The sequence below is a fragment of the Lampetra fluviatilis genome, chromosome 4 (genome assembly GCF_964198595.1).
Source record: "Lampetra fluviatilis chromosome 4, kcLamFluv1.1, whole genome shotgun sequence".
In the NCBI taxonomy this organism is placed as follows: Eukaryota; Metazoa; Chordata; class Hyperoartia; order Petromyzontiformes; family Petromyzontidae; genus Lampetra; species Lampetra fluviatilis.
The window spans coordinates 11,601,248-11,618,397 of NC_136278.1; the positions used below are offsets into that span (position 1 = coordinate 11,601,248).

At 48.2% G+C, this 17,150-nt stretch overlaps 1 protein-coding gene across 4 annotated transcripts in view; it reads left to right on the forward strand.

Moving 5' to 3' along the window:
* LOC144931566 (rho-related BTB domain-containing protein 2-like) overlaps positions 1 to 17,150 on the forward strand; it is a 92,239-nt gene that overhangs the window by 63,879 nt on the left and 11,210 nt on the right. For all 4 annotated transcript variants that reach the window (XM_078855544.1, XM_078855545.1, XM_078855542.1 and 1 more), the window contains 5 exons: positions 3,839 to 4,024; positions 6,513 to 6,699; positions 7,199 to 8,002; positions 9,434 to 9,670; positions 11,448 to 11,580. In XM_078855544.1, coding sequence (XP_078711670.1) covers positions 3,839 to 4,024; positions 6,513 to 6,699; positions 7,199 to 8,002; positions 9,434 to 9,670; positions 11,448 to 11,580 — 1,547 coding nt within the window. The remainder of the gene's footprint in view (positions 1 to 3,838; positions 4,025 to 6,512; positions 6,700 to 7,198; positions 8,003 to 9,433; positions 9,671 to 11,447; positions 11,581 to 17,150) is intronic.

Genomic DNA, 17,150 nt, shown 5'->3' on the forward strand with positions numbered 1-17,150 from the left:
GTTAAAAACGATACTTATATTTTGATACTGGCAAGGGAGGTCCCATGATGTTCCTAAAAATCTCTCCGCATTTGTCCACCCAGCGGTGTTAATGGTTACAGCGCAGACGTGGAAGAATTTAGCCAGCGTGGAAAAATACATCAAAACTAAACTTCTAAAGTGAGCTTTATGTATTTATGTTGAACTTCTTTCGCACCGTACGTAGCCAACGGTGCGAATCGGAGGAGTGGTGGGAAGCACAACAAACTAAACGTAAAAAGCAGTTCTAAAGAAATTCGTTTTCAGTCGAGATTTGAAGGTGCATAGCTCCGGTGGCTTCCTAATATCGGAAGGGAGGAATCGTTTCCCACGGCCTTCAGAAGTGCATCTGATAACCGCGCGATGCCGTCACCGTATTCGTTCGATGGTTAGCCAAACGCCGCTGCTGCTGCGAGGATGACCGGGGTTTGCGTGATGATGGTTTTATGCTCGTCGAGCTCTAGAGGGCCCTTCCACCAGCAGTGGCGTTGAGCCAACGATTGCAGGACTGCACCTTTGCCTCTTCGTCTGCTTACGCTGGTGGAACCAGAGAGGAACTGAATGTGCTTTGAAAGTGATTTCAGAGTTTTTTCGAGGAATTTTGTTACCCAATGACCGTTGCTTGAGAGGACTGTTCTGGGGTATATATATCTTTGTTTACGTCAAGGAAGCACAGAGACAGCCCAGCTTTGTCTATTCTTGCAACGTTGGAATACAATCCACATATTGAGTTGCTCCTGCGATGCCATTGAAAGTTTAGACCGATAAGAAACTTAATATGTTGAAGAGGCCCACTTTGTCTTTTTCAATGACAGTTTGAAGTACACTGATTGAACAGACCTTCAAAATGTAACCTTTGAAATGTCTTTACTAGAAATCCAATAGCCTTTAGAAACATTTAATCAATAAAAAATATAATTTTGAAAGTCATCAAAAAAGAAGTCCTTTGTAAGTTACCCACTTTAAAATGAAATTTTTTTTAATATGAGTTTGTGACAGATATTCAGTTGGATTCTGAAGGTTTTCTTTGACTTTGTTGCTGTGAGAACTGTAAATAGAATGCACAGAAAGTCCAAGTGGTAATAAGCGCTCGCCTATTTACACGCGAGGCATGGATAAATGTTAGGGGCGCTGTTGTGGTGAGACGTTAACTCCCTCGCCTGGTATACAGGAGGCCGTGGGTTCGATCCCGACCCTGACGCCTGTATATGTGGAGTTTGCATGTTTTCTCCGTGGTCGCGTGGATTTTTCTCGGTGGGGGGTTTCCCCTCCACATTGAGAAACAACATGCCTTTAGATTATTTGGTGGCTATAAAATGTCCACATGAGCCAGCGGTTTGTATGTGGCACGGCAACAGTAGTGGGCAATGTTGCACTCCCGGTTGTGGGAGCCATTATCTATATTGTCCACTCGCGAACCGAAATCATCGAATCAAATACGGCACAAATTCCTCGGTAATGTTAAGCTTCGGCTTGCAATGCATGCAGTTTAATTCACTACATGCCGAGGCTTTGTTGTAAAGTAACGGTACAGTGTTTATCAGGAGCACATAGAATGCGCCCACTCTTATCAGATCCCAGAAGCTAAGCGGGTTGAGCTTGTACAGTGATTGCGAGTATATCTCGTACAACTGCTTTAAAAAATATTATAAATGCAGGTTTTCAGAAATAAATGAATAGGGAGTACAGGTACAGGTAAAAACGTATATCTCACTTAATTTGATTCAACATAAATATTGATTGTGATACACGCATCGAATTATGCTCAAAAGAGTTGCATTTTTTTTACCATGTTTGCAAATTGCATGAGCATTACCTGTTGTCACAATGAGGTTAACAGAGTAAACGCAACTATACAATGGAACAAACAAGAAACAATAGAAACGAGGCTGTAGAGACAAGAAAGGGTATCCATGCTCAAATCAAATCGCGGCCCTGAGCCTTGACAAGTGAATTGTTGGTCACAACAACTCACTCACCCACCCACTGCTCACCACACTGCAGGTCACAACTCACTCACCCACCCACTCACTGCTCACCACACTGCAGGTCACAACTCACTCACCCACTCAGTGCTCACCACACTGCAGGTCACAACTCACTCACCCACTCACTGCTCACCACACTGCACGTCACAACTCACTCACTCACTGCTCACCACACTGCAGGTCACAACTCACTCACCCACTCAGTGCTCACCACACTACACGTCACAACTCATTCACCCACCCACTCACTGCTCACCACACTGCAGGTCACAACTCACTCACCCACTCACTGCTCACCACACTGCAGGTCACAACTCACTGACTCACCCACTCAGTGCTCACCACACTGCAGGTCACAACTCACTGACTCACCCACTCACTGCTCACCACACTGCAGGTCACAATTCACTCACCCACTCACTCACTGCTCACCACACTGCAGGTAACAACTCACCCACTCACTCACTGCTCACCACACTGCAGATCACAACTCACTCCCCCACCCACTCACTGCTCACCACACTGCAGATCACAACTCACTCACCCACCCACTCACTGCTCACCACACTGCAGATTACAACTCACTCACCCACCCACTCACTGCTCACCACACTGCAGGTAACAACTCACTCACTCACCCACTCACTGCTCACCACACTGCAGGTCACAACTCACTCACCCACTCACTGCTCACCACACTGCAGGTCACAACTCACTCACTCACCCACTCACTGCTCACCACACTGCAGGTAACAACTCACTCTCCCACCCACTCACTGCTCACCACACTGCAGGTAACAACTCACTCACCCACTCACTCACTGCTCACCACACTGCAGATCACAACTCACTCCCCCACCCACTCACTGCTCACCACACTGCAGATCACAACTCACTCACTCACCCACTCACTGCTCACCACACTGCAGGTAACAACTCACTCACTCACCCACTCACTGCTCACCACACTGCAGGTCACAACTCACTCACCCACTCACTGCTCACCACACTGCAGGTAACAACTCACTCTCCCACCCACTCACTGCTCACCACACTGCAGGTCACAATTCACTCACTCACCCACTCACTGCTCACCACACTGCAGGTCACAACTCACTCACCCACTCACTGCTCACCACACTGCAGGTCACAACTCACTCACTCACCCACTCACTGCTCACCACACTGCAGGTCACAACTCACTCTCCCACCCACTCACTGCTCACCACACTGCAGGTCACAACTCACTCTCCCACCCACTCACTGCTCACCACACTGCAGGTCACAACTCACTCTCCCACCCACTCACTGCTCACCACACTGCAGGTCACAACTCACTCACTCACCCACTCACTGCTCACCACACTGCAGGACACAACACTTCTCTATCTGCTTCTTTGCTCGCACTGCTCCACTTTGTAATTTCCTACCACCGTCTGTTTTCCCAAGCTCTTATAATCTGACTCAATTTAAGAAACGTGTTCATTTGTTTAAATCTATTGCATCTTCAATAGTGCCATATGTTGCTGGTCACTTGGTGTACAGAGCCTTTGGGTCTGCAGTCAGCAATCATGATGAAAGAAAGTACACGTACAATGTGTTCAACCAACTCAGTCACAACTTGCTTTTAATTATTTTCTTAAACTGTATAGAATTGTTTATTGTTATGATTCATGATGTGATGATGGCGCTCCGAGTGGAAGATTTGTGCCACAATGTGAACCAAAAATAAGTTCGCTTGGCTTGACTTCACCTCCACGAGAGACCTTGGACCGGCTTCACCTCTGTGACCTCTGGCCCCCTGCATCTGCTTTCCTCGTGCGCTGTGGCAGGTCGGACGTGGTGGTGGTGTGCTTCTCCATCGCCAGCCCCAACTCGCTGCGCCACGTGCGGACCAAGTGGTTCCCCGAGATCAAGCACTTCTGCCCCCGCACGCCCGTGCTGCTCGTCGGATGCCAGCTCGACCTCCGCTACGCCGACCTGGAGGCCGTGAACCGCGCGCGCAGACCGCTCGGCCGGTAAGCCAGGACAGGAGAGGCCAAGCCAGGACCAGGCCACGCCAGGCCAAGCCGCATTGTACTTGCACTTGCACAGCCCTTTGGCAATCCACTGCTGGACGAGGGCCCGACCTGGAGGCTGTAAATCGTGCACGCAGACTGCTCGGCGGTTAAAGCCAGGTGAGGCCAGGCCTGGCCAGGCCAGGTTAGGCCAAGCTGCATTGTACTTTAATTGTTATCACGCAGGAGTCGTACTCATTTTCAACGTGGCCCCAATGTCACGCCTTGCCTCTAACACTCTCTTCCAGTCCAGCCCCTTTATGGTTGGCCGCTGCAGCCCTCCACTGTTGATGATCGTCATCATCTGCAATTTGTGGCTGATGATTCCATGTCATTCCTTTCCATTTGCGTGCCTCTTTCTCCTCTCTGTGTTTTTTGCAGTCGTCCTCTGCTACCTTCCACTAACGGTGCTATTGCTTTATATTTATTCTGTAACACTGAGCATCAGTAATGTCGGAAGAGATGACATCAATGTGGGTTTGTTTACTTCCAAGAAGCCTGAGAATCAGATACGTAAGCTCCAGTGACATGTAGAGGTACAGTCCTTTTTGTCAATCCACTGTTGGATAAGGGCCTCCCCACACCATGCGGGTCGTGGGAGTTATATCACCATACTTGACCATGCTGGTCAGTAATGGTTGGTGAAGGCAAGGAGCATAGATATGGGAGCATCGAAGTATAATACAACTTCGGATTTTGCTCCACTGCCCTCCACCGAAGCTGTATTCGTGCAGCAAAATTAAACTTTGCTTGCCCCTTGGTTACCAATTACAGACACTCGTTATAAAAGAACGCTTCGCTGATCCTGCCTGTAAGTTGCAACAACCTGTTCGAGGTGTTCATTCAGCATTAGCACTGCCTTATGATAGTAATACTGGAGATGACAGGCCAACATTTTATGCAGCGGTCCTTCAATTTGGCTTTTACATATCCTGCCTGTTGTGGGGTGTCTGGTATCTGTGCCTGAGTATTTTGTGTTACCAAACACTCCACCTTCTCAGTCGTGCAAAGAGTGGAGGGTTTCCCATACCTGGGCAGTGTGCTTATGACCAGCTCCGGTTTGACAGCAGAGGTCTCACTCCGAATCATTCGGGGGGCATCTTTTCATTGGCTGCGTAATGATGTGTGGAAACTATCTGGTCTGTTGCTCCGCACGAAGCTTCGGGTCTTCTCAGCCACAGTCATGCCCTCCCTTCTCTATGCTTGTGAAACGTGGACCCCTCTAATGGAACATATGCGCCGGTTAGAAACATTCAGGCAAGGCTGCATTGGCTGGATCATATAGCCCGCATATCCAGCCACAGGTTGCCCAAGCAGCATAGAGGGGGCTAAACGGGCACCACATGTGCTGGAGAAGAGATAGACTGGTCTGGTAGGGAGGATGTGGAGCTGAGTGGACTTGCCGACTACTGGTGCCAGCGGTGTCAAGATCGGCCTCTATGGAGGAGGCTCGTGAAGGAAGCTACTGGGCAGTTGGAGGCAGTCGCCCTCCAGCAACAACGGATGACAGAGGAGCGAAGCTCACAACAATGAAAGGAGCGTGGGGCGGCTAAAATACAGCAAATTGGCACAATAGGGGGTACAGCTGGTGCATCTACCAGTCATCTCAGTCAGCCAACCCATGGCACCTGGGTCTGTCCAGAGACCTCCTGTCTGCAAGCCTTCGACACTTCAAGTGGCCTCAAAGTGCATGTGGCCTGGCACAGGCGCCGTGGTGACGTCACTGTCACTTAGTGGCGAATGGCGGGTATTGGTATTGGTATCTGTTGTTGCGTGTCACTGCATTGGGTGTGTTTGTGTGCTAGTGCGAAATACTTCATCGGGAGCAGGAGTAGTAGTGCAGTGCTTTTCCCACTTTACTACAATCCTGGTGACCCGGTTTCAATTCCTGGATATTAGCCGCAGGTGACATCTGAACCTTTACCTGACCCTACCCCGTGTTATTTCTGTCTATGCCGAGTATCTGGTGTGGTTGTGTCAACGATCAGCATTGGAAAGACATTAGTAGCCGGGCATGCGTAGCGATTGTTACACCGTCCCTTCACGTATCAGGTAAACATTCATACATCATTGCTGATTGTGCGATTAAAGAAGACTTACAGTGGACGCTGACAGCGATATCCGGGAAAGGTGCTTGCTGGCAGTGTTTGCTTTTACATTAAATTCTGCCCAATGGGAGTAACATGAGCACACGTATTCACATGTACACGTGTACACGCGTTTGTGCATGTCTGTGCACGTGCAGCATCTTGAGACGCTGCGTACGGTATAAATCCAGATCGTGTTGCAAATTGCATTGCGTGCATGCTCGCTTCTACAACACAGCCACAGATTTTGGTAGGCAAAACTAAAATGTCAAAAAACGCCATTACTAATTTCTCAACAACGCCGTACAAGGACTGCCTTTTGACCGGGTGACGCTTGGGCGGGTGTGACCGTGACACCGCAGGCTGATCAAGCCGGGCGACATCCTGGCCCCGGAGAGGGGTCGAGAGGTCGCGCGCGAGCTCGGTGTGCCGTACTACGAGACGAGCGTCGTCGCGCAGTTTGGAGTGAAGGACGTCTTCGACAACGCCATCCGCGCCTCCCTGCTCGCCCGCCGCAACCTGCAGTTCTGGAAGGCTCACCTGCGCAAGGTCAGGCCCGGGGCGCTGGAGCAGCACCACCTGTGCACCCTGGCCATGTATTCACCCTCCACCCAGGCCGTGAATTCATCCTCCACCTTGGCCGTTTATCCCATGCAAATGCGTGGGCAGTTTCTCTTCTCCCGAGCTACTCTCGCCTCCCTGCTACGACCAGGCCTACCCCAACCCCTCACCATTACATTCCCCAGAAAATGTACATGGAGTAATATCTGCCCCCTTTACAAAACTGCACTGACCCAGATGCACATAAATATTATCTTTGAGCTACCTTGTTACATAATTCCACACGAGTGCAATATTGGACGTTCAATGGCAGCGCGAAACAAAAAAAACTCTATTGCATTACCCCGCCAATTTGAAATTATTCCGCAAAGTGGCGCATAACGTCTAGGTTTCCCCCTTACCGTGAATGTGGCAGCATTATTCGATTCTTAAAGATGCGCCAAAGTAAACTGCCAAATTGTTCAACCCCCTCGCGTCCGCCCCATAGGTGCAGCGTCCGCGCATGCAGGAGCCGTGCCTTCCGCCCCGGCCCCCACCGCCTCCAATCCGCGTACCGCCGCCACCACCTTGCAGCCCTCTCGGAGACCCGGACCCCTGGGCCACGCTGCTGGGTGACCCCCCCATCTGCTCCGACGTGAGCTTCCTGCTGCAGGAGGGCGAGCGGCTGCACGCTCACCGCGTCTACCTGGCCATCGCCTGCTCCAAATTCCACGACCTCTTCACCATGGACCTGCTCGAGGCCTCCTCTGAGTGCGAGGGCGACCACCACAATAACAACAATCAGGCTGCCGGCGAAACGGACGCCTCCGGCGCCGCAGCCGCTTTTGGTGCGGACGGCCAAGAGAGCGAGCGGCCGGAGATGGACCGAAGTCTTTCGGCGAGCGACAGGGCCGTTTCGAGCAGCGCCGATGGAGATGTCGACCCGAGCAGAGCCGAGCGACCGAGTCGCAACGAGGCGGACATCCCCCCCTCCCCGGAGGAGGAGGAGCATACGGAGCGGCCGCGTCCGGCGGAGGCTACCGAAAAGACGCCGCAGACGCCGGCGGAGAGGCTACAGGCCAGAAGCCACGGGCGAGGGCTCCTCACCAGGGCCCTCAGCCTCAAGGTGTGGAGCAAGGAGCCTCGGGATGAAGCTGGCTGCTGCGGTGGAGGTGGCGGAGGCGTCGGCGGCGGCGTCGGCGGAGGAGGAGGTCACGGCAACGCGGCCGACGAAAACCGCCGGCGGCTTCGAGCGTCCCGCAGCGACGGCAGCATCAAGCTGGGCTCGGCGGCGCAGCAGGGCCTGGGCCAGGTGCGGCGCTCGTTTCGCGAAGAAGGATAGCCACGGAAATAATCAGTGACCAAATGTTTTTCATTTATTTTTATTTGATTTAACGGTGGCTACGGGGAGATGAGAATCGTTAAGCGTGACGACGGCTATGGCTGCTGTGCGATAAACACTGCTGTTTGTGCGGAGACGGAATTAACTATTAGTCTGAGCCTTTAGGTAATTTGAGTTATGTTCTTAAGAGACTGCATTGTACTGAGCAAGAATAATCAAACATGGTAATTGGCTGTACAGAATATGTCTAAACATTTACATACCGAGTTCACTGGCTGGCTGACCTCGTAATATTGGTAGAGAAAAATTTCGCGCCACCTCGCACCAACATTTCATTACTGGAATCGTTTGACTAAGGTTTTGACTGAAAGACCAGGGGCCATGATCGCCGAGACTAAGGCAGCTCGCAGTGGTGGCGGTAATATTAAGCAAACTAAACTAAATGCTTCGGAACACAATCAGCTCAAATGGGACTTCGACTCACGTACGAAATTCGAGTGCACCAAATAATAGCTCTAATTCATATCCAAACAAACACAGAGCGCTAATTCACATAAACAAGCTTATGAATGCTTCTCATCTCTATCTTGTCTGTAGCTCTCTTATCTCAACATCTCACTACGCCTTTGTCCCTTGCCTACACCTCTCTCATGTCACCTCCTCTCTGTCTCATCTGTGTCTCTCTTCTCGCATCTTATTACTTCACAACATGCATGCCATTTCACTACATTTCCATCGCTCGTCTACATCTCTTCTGCCATCCCATGAGGGGCCCCCAAATGGGCCAACACCACCACCACCGCCACCACCGCCACCACCGTGGCTAATCAGCGATGGGCGACGGTAGCCTTCTCACGGCGGCCCACCTGTTCCGTGCTCTCATGTTACCTTTCACAACAACGTGACCCTAAACTTGCACTCCTTCAACGGGGGAGCAGCAAAACGACGCGGGCTCTCTTCCGAAGCCCTCCCGTTGTGTCCAGTAAACCTCGACGTTGACATGTGGCTCAATAATGTTACCACCACAATTGTGCACAGCACTTTAGCGTGTATGTTGAACTTCTTTCGTACCATACATAACTAACCGTGCTAATTGGAGGTTCGAGGAAGGACAGCAAACTAAACACAAAAAGCAGTTTAAAGTAATTAGTTATCAATCTAGATTTAAAAGTGCGTAGCTCCAGTGGCTTCCTAATATCGGAAAAACGTTCCAGACGGCCGCAGAAGCGCATCTGAAAGCGCGCGACGGCCAGCCAAATGCCGCCGCTGCTGCGAGGATGACCGGAGTTAGCGTGACGGTTTACGCTGCTTGATGAGATTAACAAGGTATTGATCGCGGTCCATCTGTGGCAAGCACTTTGTGTGCGCGACGAGCGCTAACCGAGCGATCTCCACGCCCAGGTGGTGGCATCCCGCTCACTCGTGGGCTGGGGCCGCGGCTTCGTCAGCGTGCACCTCGAGTGGGCCGAGGACGCGCGCACGGGCCGCCGGCGGCTCGCCACGGTGGTGACGGCCGACCGCGGGGTGCGCGTGGGCCCCCTGCGCGCTGTGCTGCGCTACCTGTACGCGGGACGCCTCGAGGAGGGCCTGCGCAGGGAGCAGCTCATGCAGATCGCCGCCATCGCCGAGGCTCTCGAGGCAAGGCCCCCGCCAGCCGCATCGTTTCCGCCCCTCGACGCTCGCCTAAACGGGTTCAACGTTCGCCCCGTCAGTCCGTTAGCCGGGGGGCGGAGCGGCGGTACACTGTGTGGGTCACGCGTCGCGCCACGAGCCTGGCGACCCAAGTTCAAATCCCAGCCACGTCTGACGGTGGCGAGTGATATTGTAACCGGTTCTGTTCTCCCACACCGCCCAGTACGAGTTGCGGTATGGTCAAAACCTTCCATTGCCAATTTGTGGTGGGGAGGTCTTCATTCTTTCGTGGGATTGAGAATGGTTGGAATTCATGTTTTATTTTACGTTTACGTGGCAGACGCTGCTGTGGTGTAACGGCAATCCTGAGGGTTCCAGTTCCATTTCCCGGTGTGGCAGTTGAACCAATGGGCCAGGTTCTACAATCCCCCTTCCTCTGTCCACATAGCAGCATAAATGGGTACACAAAATCACTCCGTTGATCGATTTTTTGTTTGTTATTCCTTACCAGCGATGTATCTTGCATTATTAAATTCTGCAAAACATTTCAGTGTTCACTCAGACAATACGGGTATCTATGCTAAATTATTCAGCAAGGAAAGGGGTTTGTGTCCTTGCCAGGATGAGACAGCGGGTAATGACGATCCCTTCACACTGATGTTTCCAGCGCTGTTTGTTAAAGAGAAGCATCCTGCAGGCACTTCGTTGCCGAGCAGCTGGTCAGTGTCTTTTTGTTGATGGCTCCCAACTGTTCGTGATCTACCGAGTCCTCGTCCAAGGTGCTGGATTACAGATGTGTACCATTAAGCCCGCCAGAATGATGGTGAAGACCAATTTATTATATCTTTTGTCTGCAGCTAATATGATTTGGTAATCTCAAAAAGTAAATATAACACCATAACGCATAGTAGTTGAGGCTCTGCAACAAGTGATTGATTACAAATATGTATGACGTTTGAGATGAGTTAATGGGAAGTGTATTCATCACCCTAATTGCAGAGGCTTGTGAAATACACTGTGGTGGCTTATTCAGTAGGTCGGAAACACCTGGGCTTCTTAAATTGCGCGCCACCATTGCCAAGGGAATTAGGTCAGTGGATTAGGCGCCCTTAGTCTGTGAACGTTGTGACGCCGTAGCTACATATGGCCCATTAGTGTCTCGTGTCAACCTCAGAGATGGATCAGGGGCAGGCGTGAGGCTATTGGTGTGGGTGTCAGGGGTGTGACGTTGTCGAGTTAGGAAGAGGTTTTACTCCCATCACGCGTGTGGCCCCAAAGCCTTCACCAATCCCTCTTGATGTCATCGGAGGAGAGGTTCAATAATGAAAATCCATTCGGAGGCTGAATGAATGAGATGCACTGCCAACACTCGTGCCACTTTAACTAATGTGGCGATTGGACACACACACGCCACACCACGTAATGCATTTAGTGCGAGGTTCAATTTCATTTAAGGCCTAGGATGTAGCTCCGTTGCTAGAGCTCAGGCTCCCAGGCGTTAAGTTGATTATTTAATTTACAGCCATGGTCGACGCAGTCTATAATCCCATTTACACTGCTAGGTGGACAGATGCGGGGAGGGGGGGGGGGGTTTAATTAATTTGTTTTCAACTGCCACGTCGGAAGATGGAACCGGCATTGTGACCTCTTCATTGTGAGTCGAAGTGCGCGAGGCATTACACCGCAGCAGCAGCAGCATCCATCAATTCTGCGGTGGCTCTGGCGTGCTTCTGCGCAGGGCGTAACGCCCCGTGTCGCCGTTTTGTCACCCGAATGCCCGCAGGTGTTTGACCTGCGCATGATGGTGGCGAACCTTCTGAACGACGAGGGCTTCATGAACCAAGAGATTACGAAAGCCTTCCACCTCCGTCGCGCAAACCGCATCAAAGAGTTTCTCGCTAAAGGGACGCTGGCAGGTGGGAAAAAAACATCATCCTTCAGCCATTATCGTCAATATCAGATGTCATCATAAATTATGTATTAGCATACATCAAGACATCGTCGTCTTTGATACACATTCTGATACGTGGAGAATCATTTAGAAAATGACTAAGGCTGCTGTAATGCAGGACACTACCGTGGATCTGCACGCAGGATCTAATTTTCGGCCAAAAATTAGGAATTGCTACAGCTGCTTAGAATGCTGTGGTGCCACCATTATTATGATGAGTATTATTATACTGTGTTTCTGAGGAGATCAAGACGATTCAGAATCACGTACAAAAGCACAATTTTAATAATATCTGTTGTGAATAAAGATAATCGAGGAAAGAGTGGTGCAATTACAGAATGTACTACCTCGTTGTTGAGAAGGTTACTCACCTCTGAAGTAGATTTGGAAGACTGAGATTCGCTGACCTTGAAGAATGTATTTGTTTTTTTTAAATAAATGTGAAAAACCAAAGAGAGTGAGATGACTATGAGCACGTGGCAAGGCCAAGGCGGACAGGGGGAAATGTTCTCAGAATTTCGTGCAACAGATAAGAATATATGTTTAAAATTGCTAGTGCATATAACACACATTCATTGTAATTCTTACAACGTTAGGGAATGGCGACACATACTTTGTAATGTCGACAAGCACATCTTGCATTTCATACACTGGATTTCCAAGAAGATTTACGGAACGCAGCTTAATTCATGTCTGTTTGTGGTTGAATTTTAAAACTCGGATTTATTTATGGCATCCTTCCCAGCACGCCCAGAATTCCAGCTCATTTGAGTGACCAATTTTCGAGAGGATTTACTGGAACGTATTTGAGGGGATCAGCCAAATTGAACGGTTGATGTGGGACAATGTTGTGAGGGAACGTACAGCAAATCAGGCGCTCTCGACAGGACGATTGGTATCCGGAATAGGCACAAAGCGGCAGCGTTATAATAAGGTTTCACAATTTCAATAAAAATGTTATATATAAACTATTTTTACGTCTGAGAAAGAGACATTATGAATGTACAAAAACAGCTGATTTGGAAAAAAAAATGTTCAGGTTCACAAAGATGTGATTTCTAGAAAAAAAACTAGCCCCATTATATTTGCAGTGCATGCTCCATATGGGAGGACACATCACTGTGACCTCCACTGTGTCATGGCTGGGCAAATGTCCTTGGACGCAAGAAGACATTTTCACAGCATGGCTATTCTCATTTACACAGCTACTAGTCCATAGATCTGACCCGTTGTTATTACCATTGGACAATCCTAAAGATTGGTAACGTGCATCTGATTGCCTGTTAATATTTCCCAGAATTTGCACACAATTTGGATAAAACTTATTTAATGTGGCTGTCCCAAATTTTGGAACCTATTTTAGTCTCTTTGCATCTTCAATCTGCCATCTGGCTATTTAAATTGACTCCATTAAAATGACTGAGGTTCAAGTGCGAATGCAATTTTATAACATGAATACTATTTACTTTTTTTTAACCCGTGATTATGGAATATGTTGGTGATGTCTGCCGCCCGAGTTACCCTTGAGATTAGAGCTCCTTAGCTCAGTGGGGCTTTACTCGGTTTAAAAAATAGTTAAACAAATTCCACGTGTAACTGCTCGTTCATTCACATTGCTACTTTTCCTGCTGCGATTGGAAATGAGGGGCCAAAATCCCCCCCCCCCCCAAATTGCGTCTTGTATTTACATCGCCACTTTTTCTAATCATCTCTATAGAGGGCTTAAGAGGCTTTGCTATTTTTGTGCAGTCACAATGTCTCTTTTCCAATTACTCTTTTCTTTCTCGTTACAAAATATATTTATGAATAATCTCTTCTCCCCAGGGATGCCCATGCCCCGCTGTTTTGTACGGCACGTTGGGCTGTCATTGCATTTTTAGACGCTGTGGTGTATACATCCAAATTGTATTACAGTACATTGTGAATCTTCCTTAGATAAAATATCCAAATTGCGGTCGTGATCAGACATTTCCACTAGAGGGCGGGAATTCTACATGCACAGGGTGCAAAGGCGAGTTTTGCAGAAGCTTGCACATTGCATCTCAGAAGGAAATTATGCCACAAGCAAACGCTGGGGGCAGGACACGAGCACAGAAATCACATTTACACACTGGTGTACCATCCGCGTGTCTATTTTAGAGTTGGGATAATTAATCGATTGAGTTGATTAATCAAGCAAAGAAACCCATAATCGACTGGAGTACGTATGTGCGGTCGATTACACGGACCCCTTTAAAAAGAGCGAGCACCCTAACATCTCGCCTCCTGAAGGCGGGAAACCCCCGACAAGCCACACCCAGCGTGACGCGGCTGATGATGCCGGTGGCATCGCCAAGCCCCCGGCCATCACCTCCCATCCAGTGGCACACCTGGGAGCCGAAGTTACATTCCCCCCCCCCCCCCAACTATTGCCATGAAATCTGAATAGTCGAGCAATCGGGTAAATCGATTACTTTCTCGGATATCTCAGCTGTAAATGCATTGCATTAACAAGTTGAAAATACATGCATTACAAATGAATACACTGTCAATAACATTGAATGTAAATGTGGTGAATCATTTTAATAACTGCAAATGTTAAAGCACCGCGGTACGTAACATTGCACAGCACTCCGCTCCCCTTACACGCGTCGGTGTGTACCGCGTGCACTTCAGTACCTTGGGCCCATCTTGGACGCATGGCCTCGGGTCTGAGTCGACAATGAGCTTTTCTAAAACCGGTGCGAGGCATGCAGAGGGTGAGAGGGTTTATAAAGAATACCGCCGAGTGCCCTCCAGAGCCCCATGCAATCACATTCACAATGCATCGGCACCCCTCCTCGCCGCCCTCTCTGTTGAGAGCTGCCGATTGCAACCTTGTATGTATGTGTACGTATGTTGAATTTCTTTCGCGCCGTACGTAGCCAACCGTGCTAATCGGAGGTGCGGGGGGAAGGACAACAAACTAAACACAAGAAGCGGTTCTAAATTAAATTAAATTTTCAATCCAGATCATTTTAAGGTGCGTTGCTCCAGTGGCTTCGTAATATCGGAAGGAAGAGCGTTCCAGACGGCCGCAGAAGCGCACCTGAAAGCGCGATGCAGTGACGCAGTTGCCAACTATATAACCTTGGCCTGTAACGTTGAATTGATTCAGTCTATAAGTATCGATTCCGTAGCTCACTATAATGCTTGGAATTGCCATGCATAAGTTCGATGTCTTTCAATGTGTACATGTTGTATGTGATAGGTTCATCTGAGCCCTGTTGCTGCGAAAGGCTGTTACATTCACTTTTCAGTAGCTGGGGTTTCCAGCGAGCTACATTATAATGTATGTGATGTTTCTGTGTTCTATACAGGCACACAGTATATGCACACGGGTTAGCCAGAATTTAGGTTATTATGGAAAGGCTGCCTGAAAAAAAATTATTCATGTTAAAAGACAGTCAAAATAAATTGGCTTGTACAGTTCCTGTCTGAAATAAGCTGAGCGTGAAATGATACAGAATTATGATATCAGTAATATATATTTTTTATTAAAACATATTGAATTTAATTGAAAGGTATTGATGTGCAAAGATATTAACGGCCAAAGGGCTGCAACCTTAAGACCTCATGGCAGGCTGATGCAATCGTTTGAAAGTGCGCTCTGCTTGTGCCATGCATTCCTTAATTCTACAATCATATCACAGATTACTGAGTACGCTGACAAAAATTCACGTGTGTACGTTTTTATGCATTCATATGTTGTACATTGCATTCATTTTCTGAGTCCGTTACTTTCATAAAAAAAATGTATACATATTATGTATTGTAATAATTTTTTTTATAGTTTATAAAATATTAATATGATACAGTACTTACACGGCAAATACTTAACAGGAAGAAGATCGTTGCCTTCTTCACAGTCATGATATCTCGTGAGCCATCTCTGATGGTGACACCGCTCAAACTATTGTAATGTTTTTTTAAGTGTCATTACATTCGAGATATTTAGTTAATGGTAGTTATTAGTTAGCGGATAGATATCAAGTGTTGATTAAATGTAAGTGTTAGGTATTAATTCAAGCTATATGTCATTAAAAAAGAAATTGCTGCAATACGCAATCCCCCATCACCAGGAAGGCTCTCTCCACGTAGCTGGCTGGCAGTGTTGGCTCCACACGTGGCCTTTAGTAAAATCCATCACTGTGGAGCCACTGAGGGCTTGGTGGACCACCAGACTTGCCAAGAGAGGGCGGTTCAGCAAACGTGGACTCCATCTGTTCCATCTGCATGGGACAGAATGTGCATGTGTGGGTTTTTTCCCCGGGTGCTCTGGTTTCCTCCAACATATAAACAAATTGGCTGAAAACATCTTAACACGTAGGCTTTCGCGACCAATATTATTCATAATAAAGGTTTTTGGGTTATCTACTGTGCTCTATTTAAGAGCGGAAGCAGGAATACTTCTTCGGAATTCTGGAAAATCGCCTGATGAAGCTGGTTGCAATGGCCAGCGAAACGTCATATTCAATTGTTAATGTTGTGGGTTTACTGGCCATCACACCGATGTGCTGAACTAATAGCTAATTGGCACGTGTTGTTCACATGACAAACCTTACTCATTGGCTGTGTCAGGTGGTGGTGGGTTAACGACACATTTATATTTATGCAATCTAACCCAAAAATATTTATTATGAATGAAAGCATCTTCACATATTGAGGAACTCAGAGCTTGGGAAATTATTGATGCCAACTCAGCACCTGGCAGCCTTCCCACTCGTCTGTGATTCACCACGCCTCTCTCTTCGAGAGTGAGCGAATAATGTGTGCATTATAAATTGAAACTATTGTTTTTATTATTATTAGACTGACTTTCAAAGGCTTTACTGTGCGACTAAAGTGGCGTTAATTGTCTATTTACATTTGCTAGGAATGTGTAGTTTTTTTTCTGATACCAACATGAATACTGTATAGGATATGGTACGTCAATTAATTAACAGCATACAAATGGCTGGATTGTAAGATTCCCTAACTAGTCGGATTCCTCCGGTCTAAATAAAGGTTCTGAAAATCACACACAGTGTGAGAAAAACTGTTTCATTTTACAAGGCCGCTTTCGAAAGCTCAACATGATTGGCTTGTGAATCTAGCAACCCAGTGGGCCCTTTGTGTCCGGTGTGAATTTGGTGTCGGCTTAGGCTGAAATATCCTTTCACTGCCATTCCTCGAGTGAGAAATAGCAGGACTTTGATGATAACGGACAGCTCATGGCCTCGCGTGACACTGTTCGGTGTCAGGACGCTGCGCCCGTTAAACTATAAACGTGGTTCCCTCGGATTGATGAAACCCTCTCTGTGAGGTTTTTTTTTCCATCTTCTTAAATTGCCATTGCATCATCATTTTCTGTGGAATTAGTACAAATGCGCAACATCCGTTTAGAGCAGTGATTCTGCTCTAAACAGATGTTGCACGCACCCCCTGGGGGTGCGAGATGCCCTTTCTGAGAACCAAAAGGGTGCCGGCTGCAGTCAAGGTTAAGGACCACTGGTTTAGAGCCATTGTGGAGTTGGC